This window comes from Hypanus sabinus, chromosome 4 (assembly GCF_030144855.1).
Source record: "Hypanus sabinus isolate sHypSab1 chromosome 4, sHypSab1.hap1, whole genome shotgun sequence".
Classification (NCBI taxonomy): domain Eukaryota; kingdom Metazoa; phylum Chordata; class Chondrichthyes; order Myliobatiformes; family Dasyatidae; genus Hypanus; species Hypanus sabinus.
In genome coordinates, this window is record NC_082709.1 from 166,285,513 (window position 1) to 166,299,195 (window position 13,683).

The 13,683-nt window shown below is 37.9% G+C and overlaps 1 protein-coding gene across 7 annotated transcripts in view; it reads left to right on the forward strand.

The window, feature by feature from the left end:
- LOC132393460 (protein SON-like) overlaps window positions 1-13,683 on the forward strand; it is a 50,520-nt gene that overhangs the window by 34,754 nt on the left and 2,083 nt on the right. For 2 of the 7 annotated variants that reach the window (XM_059968715.1, XM_059968716.1), the window contains exons 7-9: window positions 5,790-5,900; window positions 7,769-7,885; window positions 13,151-13,298. In XM_059968715.1, the coding sequence (XP_059824698.1) occupies window positions 5,790-5,900; window positions 7,769-7,885; window positions 13,151-13,298 (376 nt within the window). Of the gene's footprint in view, window positions 1-5,789; window positions 5,901-7,768; window positions 7,886-10,034; window positions 10,154-10,974; window positions 13,299-13,683 lie in introns of those variants that run through there. The other 5 variants (XR_009511871.1, XM_059968717.1, XM_059968719.1 and 2 more) reach the window with 5 other exon arrangements.

Genomic DNA, 13,683 nt, shown 5'->3' on the forward strand with positions numbered 1-13,683 from the left:
AAATACCATGACGATAATAAATACCAAGCAGGTCAGAGGCAGGATATCCTATAGTGAGTCACTTATGTTCAGTCATTCCAGAGCCTTTCCACTATCCAAAAGGCACAAATCAGCAATCTGACTCACCACTTGCATAACTGTAGGGCCAACAATTCCCAAGAAGATCAACACCATCCAAGGCAAGCAGCTATTTGATTGGCATGCCATTAACTGTCCGAACATTCTTTCTGTCCTTCACTGGTGCACAGTGGCTTTAATATTTACAGCTGAAAAACTTGGACTACAATAACCCCTCCCTCCTATAGCACCTCTCAGACCTACAACCCCTATTACCAGGAAGGACAAAGGCAGCAGATGCATGGAGACAGCACCACATGAAAGTTCCCTTCCAAGCTGCACAGTATCCTGACTTAGAAATATATTGCTGGTCTATCTAAATCCTGGAATGCTCTATCGAACATCGCCATGGGTTTACCTTCACCAGAAGAACTACCTTACCCTAGCACAATGCACTGTGTAATTAATGACTGTGTAAACAGATGGTATCTTAAAGAGGCATTTGGGTAGTTACATGGAGGGGAAGGGCTTGGAGGATAATGGGCTGAAAGTTGCAACTGGGACTAGCATGGAGGATGCTGTGGTCAGTATGGACCAATTGGGCTGAAGGGCTTGTTTCCATGTTGTATTCTATGGCAGTGGAGGAACATTGATTCATGAAATGCAAGGGGACATCAGGTGGTATTCAAGAGGTAGTTCCTTACCCACATTTAATCTGAGGCTGTGAAATTTCATAGGGTCAAAAGGTTCAAAAAGTTCAGTTTCATTTATTATCAAAGTTTGTATCCATGTACAACTTTGAGATTCGTCTTCTTCAGATAGCCACAAAACAAAGTACATGAAGGTCGTTCAGAGAGCATCAAACCCACCCCCCCACACAAAAAAGAATGGCATTCCAATAATCAACACCCAGGTCCCCTTCTGCCGCACAAAATGAAACAAGAACATCGAGCCCAAACCTTCCTCCCCTCACACAAACCAGAACAAGGGCATCAACCCCCAAAACCCCTCCCCTTCTAGAGCAAAATGGAACTTAATGGGTGAAAAACACAGAATATAAAAACTGTAAGTCTGAGAAAGTCCACAGTTCATAAACACAATAGTCCAATAATAACCCAGAGCCATGATAACATCTCCTCTGTCAATGAAGAGGGAGACACCACATGAGCTCAGGGGCCTCCCTGCCCACCACAGCGAGCCACACAGTGATAGGCTGCTCACAGACTCCTTCTTGGCAGTGATCAAAAGGAAGGCAGTTGGCACTGATCTCTTGCTCGTCTTCTGCAATTGCCTCGATGTCTTAATCTTCCTTGGTGCTTTATTGGCGATAAAGAATGTTTTAATTCTTTAACAGAGTTAACGGAGTTGAACATAAGCTCATGCCCCATTTCGAAGTTTCTTTGCCTCAAGGCCGTCCAAGCATGTGCTCACTTACCAGAATCCTCTTGAAGATAGCCAAGCGCTGGATCACTCAAACTATCTCCAGACTGTAAATTGCAGGCTCTAACAGTCCCAGAAACATATTTAAGATGAGAAACCTATGTAAAAGAAGTAAAATAGACTATCTGGAAGATGTCAACCGAGGGAGCATTGTATGCTGGTGCCATCTTGACCAGAAGAACTTGAGTTAATATTGAGGACTCCTGGGCTGCTCCCTCCTGCCTGTATAGCAGTGAACCACTAACTTTGAAGAATGGACAGGAAATATCCACTGATTGTGATGAAGAGTCTGCAGCATTGTCTACTATCTGTCCTGGTATCCTGTTATAAGCACCTATCACTCTCTGTGTAACAAAAAATCTCACCCCAGACATCTTCTCTAAGATTTCTTCACCTTAAATGTATATCATAAAATATTTGACATTTCTACCCTGGGAAAATGATTCTGACTGTCTGCTCCATATAAGCCTCCCATAACACTGGACAACAAAGATTTTGCTTTCTGAATACCTTTAGGTGTATCTTATGAACATTGGGCTACTGATCATGAAAATCATCATGAAATTTCCCTATCATGCACCATTTTTTAATAAACTTATGTTTATTATTTCAATTCATAATTCAAATCAATTAAAATGTTGCCTACAGTGTAAGCTGGTAAGTTTCCTATCTTGTCCAGGCATGCTTGGTTAGCTTAGGCGGCGTGGCTGCAGCATGGCAGGATGGGTTTTAGTAATAATTATTGGGTTCAGGACTGTAGGGATGGGATTTGCTATTACCAGGCACAAAAATTTCAATGAAGGATTTTGATATTTGAGACAGATAATTCCCAGAATAACTGATGCCAAGATTAAGGAAAGCATTTTTGTTGGTCCACAAATCAAATGGGTTATCAATGACAGGCAATTTGAAGAGTTTCTAGTGGGACTGGAGAAAATTACATGGAAGGGATTCAAGGAAGTTGTTGCAATTTTTCTCGGCATCTACAGAGCACCAAACTACATGCAGCTGGTTGAAAGCATGCTTCAAGCATATAAAACCATGAAATGCAACATGTCACTAATGATTCATTTTCTGCATTCCCATTTAGACTTCTTCCCTGTAAATCTTGGTGCTGTTAGTGACGAGCATGGTGAAAGGTTTCACCAGGACATAGCGGTCATGGAGAAAAGATACCAGGGCAACTGGAATCCATCAATGTTGACGAATAGTTGTTGGACACTTAAGCGAGAAGCCTCAGATACTGAGTACAAATGAAAATCATTAACAAAATATTTTTAACTTAGTTGAACTATTGCAAAGCATCAGCACCATTATGCAACTAAACACATTATATTCAATAAAAGTTAATTTGTTTCTCCAAATTCCTATGTGATACAAGTAGTCTGAAATTATATTTGTGTTCATCTTCAAGAAGTCCATCATAAACAAAAAAAATTCTGAGGAAGCAACACTTCTGAAAAAATTTGTTGCCCTGTGTGTTCATAAACTTTATCAGTTCCGTCCTCAGCCTTTGATTCTCCGAAGAAAACAATCCAAGTTTGTTCAACTACTACTTCTAGCTTATCCAGTTGGAACCAGGCAGCATCTTAGTAAACCTCTCATGCACCCTTTGTGAAGCTTCCACATCCTTCCTGGAATGGGCTGACCCGAACAGCAAACTTTATTCTTAAGTGTGACCTAACCAAAGTTTTACATAGCTGCAACATTACTTCCTTATTCTTATACTCAATACACTGACCAATGAAGGCAAGCATGCCTTTATCTACTTGCGTGGCCACTTCTGGGGTGCTATGGAGATGGACCCCAAGATCCCTCTTACACATGATTCCTTGAGTGAAGCTATATCAGATGATTGCTTGACTAGGTGATGCCTAGATGTTGGTGTGGAGGACCTTGCAAGGTCAAATGAGCCATATGGTTGTGTCAGAATACAGACCCTACATTGATGCCAGATGGTCCATTCTTTGTTTGTACAACAAAGTAATGCTGGTACAAGTGAACTGCTGGCTATTCTATTTCAGATGGCATTGGATATTCAACTACATGAGGTGGACGTGGAGTCATATATTGGCCATACTGGGTAAAGCTGGGAGATTTCCTGAAGGAAATTCGTGAACGAGATGGGGTTTTACAACAACTAGTCTCTTTTCATGAGTATCTTTGTACCTCTGTGCCTCCCTCTGCAGCTGGACCTTCAGCTTCCTATCTGGAAAATCACAATCTGTACGAATTAGGAATAACATTTCCACCTTGCTGACAGTCAACATTGGCATTTTACAGGGATGTGTACTCAACCCACTGCTCTACCCTCTCTATGCCCGTGACTGTGGTCAACTATAAATTTCCTGATGATACATGCACTGTAAAATTGACAGAATTTTCGGTGGTGACAAAAGGGAGTACTGGAGCAAGATGTACAGTTACTTGAGTGGTGTCGCAGCAACAATGTTGCACTCACCATCAGCAAGACCAAAGAGCTGATTGTGGACTTCAGGAAGAGTAAGACGAAGGAACACAAACCAATCCTCATAGAGGGATCAGAAGTGGAGAGAGTGAGCTGCTTCAAGTTCCTTGGTGTCAATATCTCTGAGACCTGACTTGGATGCAATATATCAATGCAGCTATAAAGAAGGCTAGACAGGGACTATATTTCATTAGGAGTTTGAGGAGATTTGGTTTGTCAACTAAAACACTTGAAAGCTTCTACAAATATACCTGGAGAGCATTCTGACTGGCTGCATCATCGTCTGGTATTGGGGTGGGGGGCTACTGCACAAGATTGAAATCAGTTGCAAAAACTTGTAAAATTAGTCAGATTGATCAGAAGTACAGCTTCTGTAGTATCCAAGACATCTTGAAGGAGCAGTGTCAACCATCACGGATCCCCACCACCCAGGACATGCCTTCTTCATGATGTTACCATCAGGAAAGAGGTACAGAAGCCTGAAGGCACACACTCAGGTATTTAGAAGCAGCTTCTTTCCCTCTGCCATCCAATTTCTTAATGGACATTGAACCCATGAACACTACCTCACTACTTTTTTATTTTTTGCACAACTTACTTTAACTTAACTATAACTGACATATACATTCTTAATGTTAGTCAGTTTTTATCTGTATTTATTCATCATGTATTTCATTGTAATGCTGCCATAAAGTTAACACATTTCATGACAATGCAGATGATATTAAATCTGATTCTGATCATTGATATGATAGGTTGGTGGCTTTTTCCCTAACAGCAATTATTAATTGAATTTAAATTTCAGAGGCTTCTGGGGAATAACTCTGGTACATTTCTGTAGAATACCAGTCATAGAGTCATTCAGTAATATATGAAAACAATCCCTTCAGTCCAACGTGTCCATGCTGAACAAGATGTCTATTTAAGTTAGTCCCATTTGTCCACATTTGGCACATATCCCTCAAATCTTTCCTATCCATGCACCTGACTGAATAACTTTTAAATGTTGTTATGTGTTGTTTGTGGTAAATACCTTTACCACACCCTCTGGCAGCTTGTTTCATATACCCATCCCCTTCTGTGTGAAGAGGTTGATCCTCAGATGTCTTCTCAGTCTTATCCTTCTCACTTAACCTATGCTCTATATTTTTGATTCTCTTTTTCCTGGGAAAAATAATGTATATATTCATTCTATGTATCTATGCCTCTTGTGATTTTCTATGTTTCTTACGTTCCAAAAAAGAACCTAGCCTGCCCAAATTATCTCTATAACTCAGGTCATCAGGTCCCGGCAATAGCTTAGTAGTAGTGTGACACTGCTCGGGAGATCGGAATCCAGAGTTAAATTCTGGTGTCCTCTGTAAGGAAATTTGTATGTTCTTTTCTGTGTCCACATGGGTTTCCTCCAGGTGCTCCACTTCCCTCCCACAGTCCAAAGATGCACCAGTTAGTAGGTTGTAAATTGTCATAGGTCATTGTAAATTGTCCTATGATAAGGCTAGGGTTAAATCAGTGAGTTGCTGGGTGGTGCAGCTATAAGGGTCTGAGGGGCCTGTTCTACGCTGTATCTATGAATAAAAAATTATCTTTTAAATATTTTGTGCACTCTTTTGTTTAATGGCATCTTTCCTATCTCCACAGTAGAGTCATACAACATGGAAACCATTCTGGTAACATAAACTGCTGTGCCATTGTCAAATAATCGAATGTGGGCTGTTCAGATTTCAATAAGGAGCCAAGAAACAAAGACTAAAATTGTTTGAAGAAGAAAATGCTCTGCAGTTTATATCTCTCCAAATAGAAATGTTAGCATTTTGTGTTCTAGGTTGTGGATATCTCTGCAACAATGAGTGAGAGAGCAGAGGCACAGAAACGTCTTGTTAAGAATCCGTATGATGTGGAAGCAATGTCAATGATACTCAGAGCACAGGAACAGGTAAGTGGGAAATGGTCTGGGGAATGATGCTCTCTTTCTTTCTGAAATGAGTGTTTGGAACTGTCCAGGAGTTTGTGTGGTTGTCTGAAATCTTGACTGATATTCCACTGCAGGGTGTATACTACATTGTAAATCACCAGAAAAGCTCTCCGTGCCACTGTTGGAAGAAGAGTAGAATTCCTCTCATAGCCTGATCCTCATCCCTCACTCATTTAGCACCATTAGGTCATTCATCTAATTGAGTATCTTACCATGAATCCCTGGTCACTACTTTCCCATTTGTTTACTGTGAAATGTTTGATAGTATTTTTGAAAGACATGACATCTAAATGTTAACCTTTTTGTTTTCTACTGAGTTTTTGCATTGTCATTGTCATTACTTGCAGCTTCAATTTCAAAGCAATTTTATCCTTCCACTATTCACTCACTTTTAATTATGTTTTAACAGTTTATTTTCTGTCTCCTAAATTTCCCTTTCTCGATTCTATTTTCTTCTGAGGAATGCTCTATGCTTGCAGGTCGTCCTTGGGACCTTGCCTAAGAAGTAATAACACATATTCAATTCTTTACAGCAAGTGTTGCCAAATAGTTGACTAAGATTACAAAGTTATTATCCACCCACCACATTAATGTTCAATGAACAACCATCTGAACTGACAGTTCTTACAGTAGTTTTTGTTTGAATCTGAAATTAGAAGCCTTTCTTAATGTAAATGCAAATATAATTTTAATTGATGACTGGCTTAAACAATTTTTTTTCTAAGTTGTAATAAGATAATATAAAACATAAATTTAGAAGAGTTCTCTCCAGCTGCTGCTTCATGTTGTAAAAGGTGTGTAATGGATGGCAATTCTATTGTAAGTTGCATTGGGAGTAGGTGCATAGAGCGGGTATGCAGCTTCTCAGGTTCAGAATAACCATTAAACTGGGCAGCATTTGTATTTTTATTTTTTGCTGAACGTAAGATACTCTTAGCTCCTGCTGTCTGGGATCATCGTACAACACACAGTCATTGTAAGGTGATGTACACATATCAATAAGCATATATGTACTATACATCAATAAGTATTGATAAGGTCACAATACATCTTTCTAACCTCTGCAGAAAATCATCTGTTATAATGGATGAAGGTATAACCATTTAGCATTAAAATTTAGCTAATGCAAATTGATTCTCTCCAAGGGATGTTTTTATGTGGAGCATAATCATTTTTAGTTTTTAGTTTGGATAGCCCGTGTCCCACCTCCCAGATGATTCTTGCATACTCACATACTCAAAATGCTTTATTTGTTTATAGGAGCTTCATTCTGTTTAAAACTGAATTAATTGTATTAATACTGCCAGTTTTGTTATTAAAATATTTGATTCAAATAATTGAATATCTTTGTTAAGGGTGAATTCCAATTCAAAATATTCATATTTGAAGATGGTTTAGAAAAAATGACTATAGATAGATTTTAGGACAATGAACAAGGAAACTGCTTCAATCAGACACCAAGGCTGTGTATTTCACTTTCATGGTGATTTGTTGAAACAGGAACCATACTAATATTCAATATTGGTATGATAGCTGAATGGAGTAAAAGCAATTGAAAGATTGTAGGCCAGGTGGGAGATAAACGCAGCACAGTTAGGTTGAGTCAAATTGATTGCCTCTGTGTTGGAACATCTGTGCTTATCTTCTGTAGACTGGTGGGTCCGAGCAGCCTATCTTAGTTGGAGTAAATGTAATATTGTTAGCCCTCTAGACTGACAACATATTGATAGATTTTGAATGTTTATGTCTTCAAGTTATTTTGATGTAATTGGATTTAAACCAAGTATTCAATGGTTTAATGTGGTTTCAATATATTTTATTTTTGTCAGATTGATGTGTGGGCTCAGGCAAACTCTCTGCCTGGTCAGTTCACAGGTAGTACTGGAGCACAAGTCTTGACCTATGAGGAATTAACACATAGTGGTCCTCAAGCCTGGATCAGGAAGGTAATGGACATAGTTGTGGATATCTTATTATTACCAGCTTTGAAGTATTTGAAGTAGAAAATTCTACAACAGTTTAAGAGTGTGATATGGGTCAGTAAGGGCGAGGTCCAGAAGAATCTCGTATTGACATTGCACACTTCATTTTTCTCTTTAAAAAGAGTTGATTTCTCTTCTCTAAGTGGCTGCTGATCTCAATCAAATCTTAAGTACTTGAAAAAGAAGTTCTTCCTGCTCATTTTATATTGATTGACATTCTGCATTAAATGGTGCTGTTTTTTATGTGCATCCTACATAGAATATGACCTACAGATAGAGCTCTCTGTAGACATCATTTGCTTTGCATGAGGTTATTCTGGCAAAAGTGAAAGAGGAAATAGCTGACTAATAGAGAAAATATGTTGTTATGAGTGGAAAGCTGCTCTCCTAGTTTGCCTCAATTTTGAGACCTCTTGGACTGGGCTGAAGCACTTGGTTCCACTGCATTTGATTCTTGCAAGTATTCTAAGACTCCTTGCAATATTTAAGACAGGCTGTGCAGAAATGGGTAATAAAATGAAAGACAGTGTTAAATGGTAAATGCATTTGAGTCCTGGATTAAATGTCTTATTTGAATAGCCAGGACTTCTGAGGATTTTGGTAAGAATCCTTAGAAGGGAAAAGATGAAACTTGGCATATTACTTGCAATGTTATTATTTACTGCTTCAAAATTGATATTAATCAGAACCATTAGGTAAAACTTAAAGGATTTTTAAAATCATAGTTAATGTTATGATATCCTGGGCCATTCATAAAATTACAGGGTTTTAAAGCTCTCTTTAGCCTAACCAAATGTTTTTTAACTTAAGTATCAGTAGGATACAATACTGGGAGCACAAGTTGCTTTCAGTCTAAACAAGACAGAAATAGTAAAAGGAAGTAATGCTTTGCATTTCTGTATTTCTTTTACAAAATGTTGAATGATTTATGGTTCATGTTTCACTTCTGTCGTCAGTTCATTTGAGGAAAAAAAAACTAATGTCTGTTTCAGTTTATGTTCAGTGGTGTATCCAGTTCACAAACAAGAGATGCAGTTATGCAAAGAGAATTTAACTGAATTAGTCTGAATCCAAATTGGTATGAAACAGTGTTTCATATATCTTTGAAGTATACCATGAATGTGTAAAAAAAAACTTTTGCCTTTTAAATTTATACCATTTGGCAGAAATCATTAGTGCATTTGATGGTCATGGGAAATTGTCAAGGATTTTATTTCCCTCCCATTCTTAACAAATTCTATTTTGAATTTCATGGTTCAAATCCCAGAAATATGTGAGGCTTGGTAATTTGTGCCTTGCCTGCTGCTCTCTTACCTCATTTGCATCACTTACCTCTACTTTTGAATTCTGCATTTTTAATTCTTTCTCCACTTTCAGGATCCTACCTTGAGCAGTGTTAAGGGTTGGGTAAAATGGCAAGGATATTCCAAGCTGCTTTGTTCAATGTTTGTAAGGCTATCAAACATCCAGACAATCTCCGTGAAGTTTAAGGTTCTTCATTAAGGGCACTTTTCACCTTCCCATCCATCTCAGTAACCAGAACTGAAATGCTTTTTTGCCTGAAGTAGCTCCATGAACTAAAATCTAGTTAACAAGGATATCTGCTATCCTTATGCTTTGATAGTTAAATCTCATAAAGTATTAAGTTGTGGAGATTTAAGCTGACATGAACTCTTAATCACCCCTTGCTCTGAAAGTGCTTTGACTTTTTAAATACAAGCAGAAATCTCCCTCAATGTATTATGACAAATCCTATTTGCATATTTAGAAGGTTTCTGAACACTAAGTTTGTCTCTCTCAGGAACATTATATTCTAGGTGTTGCAAATAATTTTGAATAAAACTTCTTGTTTTCAATACACAAGTTTGATTGTGAAACATCTATGAGTGAGATTTTATGCCATTAGTAATTATATACTGGGTTAATGAATTCCAGACCTTGATAGTTGAAAATATGGAAAGAAAATACTTTGTAATAAATTCTTTGCTTTAGATCTCTTTTCTGTGTAAGTTGTGTACAGTCCATAACGTAGTGAAATTGGATTTGTGAACTGAATACATATTGAAAATACTGAAACAGATATTGATGATAAAAAAATTCTATCATTGCAAAGCAGGTACAAAAGCAGGACGGAACCCTGGGCGACATTGGCTGGGGTTTGTATCATTCTCTGCATGGTTGCCTCTTTCTTTTGTGAGGTTCCTGGAAAATCAGGGCAAGAAGGAAACGGAAGTAAGTAAACCCATCCAGGTTTTTGGGAGGAGTCTCCTGGTATTCAACATCCTTGGTTTATTTGAAGAGCTGCTCTAAGCTGTTTAGACAGTTTTTGCATGTGTTCCAATATGTTATTAAAGAAACAGTTTTAAAGTTTCAAATCTCCTTCTTACTCATTGTAATGAAAATTTATTTAAATTTTATGGTTTGCTTTAATAAAAAGTCACATATGTATGAAAACAGTTAAAAGGTTAATTAAATCATTTACTAAATAAATTGATACTTAATTTCAGTCCTTTAATGAGTTTTATCTTTTTACATATGGAGCTCTTGCAAAAGTTCTTTTAAATTTAAAAGCAATGACCTTACTGAAGTAAATTATATTTGCATGGTTTAACATTTTAATTAGATTTTGCTGTTTTACCTTTCCCTGCACTGGAAATGATGGAAATGCCTATTTGTAAATGTGTTTACTGTGGTTTAACACATGTGTCAGGAGGTGGGCCTCAAAACCATTGTGTGTGTGGGAGGGGGGCTTCTTTATGTTTGAAAACTCAAAAGTTAATAATAATAACTTTCACTGTAGCTGAAGTAAAAGCAACAGTACAGTACAGATATTAGATGGGTAACTAATATCTTCTTGGGCAAGATAATTTTTAATTATAGAATCCAGGGTATCATCTTGATATTCAAGGCGATGGGACATTATATCACCCCCCCTAAATCTTTAAGAACAATGAAACTTGTTCAAACTTGAATTCTTTATAGAGTTACAAGGTTTGCCTTTTACTGCAATTTAGCTCTTATACTAACCATTAAAATTGTACATCTGACTGCAGGATTACATTCCCTTTGAGGTATTAATTGTCCTTTACCTCTACAAACTAGTAGGCAGAGAGGAAGGGCAAAGAAAGGTGATGGTTCATGATTGAACTCTGAACACCGGCCTCACGGTATGCAGATCATTTGCCAATTAAATCCTTTCAGCTGTCTTGTTGTCATGGGCAACCTAACATAATGTCACATGTAGGAAATACTTCACACTTGTTCCATTGTATCAGCCTCTGCAGAATCCTTGCTCTCCATCTCAAATGTCTTCCCCGTTATACAATATGTTACAGGATAAACTAGCCCTGTTATGATTATGCATCTCTGTATGAGATGTAAATAAATTCTTGGATCAACAAGTCTATGGATAACACTAAGATTTAGGGCATAGTGGACAATGAGGAAGGCTGTCAAAGCTTGCAGCGTGATTGGACCAGCTGGAAAAACGGGCTGAAAAGAATGACTGATGGAATTTGATGCGGACAAGTGTGAGGTGTTGCGCTTTGGAAAGACAAACCAGGGTACGTCTTGCACAATGAATGGCAAGGCACAGAGGAGTGTGGTAGAGTAAAGGGATCTGGGAGTACATATCCTAACTCCTTGAAAGTAGCATCACAGGTAAATAGGATTGTAAAGGAAACTTCTGGCACAATGACCTTTATAAATCTGAGTACTGAGTGCAGGAGTTGGGATGTTATGCTGAATTTGAATAAGATGTTGATGAGGCCAGATTTGGTGTCTTGTGTGTAGTTCTAGTCACCTACCTATAGGAAAGACATCAGTAAGGTTGAAAGAATACAGAGAAAATTTACAAGGCTGTTGCTGGGATTTAAAGACCTGAGTTACATGGAAAGGTTGAATAGGTTATCACTTTATCCCCTGGAGCATGGGAGAATGAGGGGAGATTTTATGGTAATATACAAAATTATGAGGTGTTGAGATACAGTAAATGAAAACAAGCTTATTTTAGTGAGGTCAAGTGTGACTAGAACTAGAGGTCTGTCATTTAAGGGTAAAATGTGAAATGTTTAAGAGAAGCCTGAGAGGGGAGCTTCTTCACTTAAGAGGGTGGTGAGAGGTGCCAGTGGAAGTAGTGGATGCTGGTGTCATTGCAACATTATAGGGAAGTTTGGAAAAATACATGATGGTAGGGATTAATGGGACTAGGCTGAATAATAGTTCAGCATGGATTATTTGGCCCAAAGGGCCTGTTTCTGTGCTGTTCTGCTTTATTACTCTATGGCTCTAAAAAAAAAAGTCCAAATATTCCTTTTCAATATTTCTCAGGAGTGGGTCTGGAGCATTTCAACTCACATCTGAGGAAGTTGCGTCTGAATCAGGAAGATTTGAGACAAGTACCTGTTCCAAGCAATTCCAGACTGCACATTTTCCACCAACTGCAACCTACACAGTGACTTTGCATATTTTAGACAATCTTATTTTCATATTTTATTTGGCCAATGAAAGGCTTTTTTATTGTTACAAAGCATGGATTAGGCACTGCACAAAATTCAAAATACTGACCACCAAGGACTGATTGGCTGACTGATACAGGAACAGGCAGAGAATTGTGGGATATAGACTATGTACAGGCAGATGTGCAGTTTAATTTAGCATTTTGTGGTGAAGGGCATATTCTTTTCTATATAAGCTTAAATGAATCATTCCAACATCATTTAATGCAATGAATTCACACTATTACCAAATGTTCAGCTTTGCAGCTTTTATGATGGTCCACTCAAGAACACTAATATCCAAAACTGTTCATATTATACAAGCGCTGACCATGTTTCTTGCTCACATTAATTTGTCCCTTTTTGAGCTATCCTCTTATTGCTTGTTGACCTTTAGTTGTAAGCAATTCTGATCATTTGTTACCAAGTTTGCAGTCTCTTTTACTTTCATAATATTCCAAGGTAAATATTAAATTAATTTCATTCTGAGATCCACTCTGAGTAATCTCTCACCCACATTCCTTTCCAATTATGACTATGCTGTGCAGTCTTTTTGAAGCATGTTTCTTGAAAGTTCTTGTGACTTAAACAATGACTTATTTACAATTGTAATTTGGATTTAAATTTTAGAATGTATTATGTAATAATGCATTCCAGAAATTGCAAATTGTGTTGATCAGTGTAGCTGTAAAAGGCTACTTTGACCTCTGTCTACATGTCTACTTACGAACAGGATCAGTTCCTGAAAGCTGCACCTTTAACTGGAGGAATGGGAGCACAATTGATGCAGAAAATGGGATGGAGAGAAGGCGAAGGACTGGGGAAAAATAAAAATGGACCAGTAGAACCTATTGTTGTTGACTTCAAGACTGACCGTAAAGGTGAAGATGCTTTGTGGCTTTAGCTCATCAATATAGCATGGAGTAGCATTACAGCAACAACCCCTCAACTAATGTTAATGTCAGTTTTCTATGTTAATCATTAAGATTGATGTCACTAGTGTGATAAATCAGGTGTGTGGTTTCCACAATGTTTATATATTCAGAAAATAGATTGAAATACTTACGGTCAGTTTCGACTTAACGTGTGCTCCTAGTAGAGAGAGCATTGGTTTTGGGTCAAGTGAGGAGTGGGGTCAAAATTTGGCATGTTGGTGGAGAGGGAGTGGATCAGCTGAAAAAGATTTGAGAAGCTATGCAATATGAACATAGCCCATCTCTGTTGGCATCAACTTTTCTGTGCCGGTTCCCTATAACCCTTAGTTCC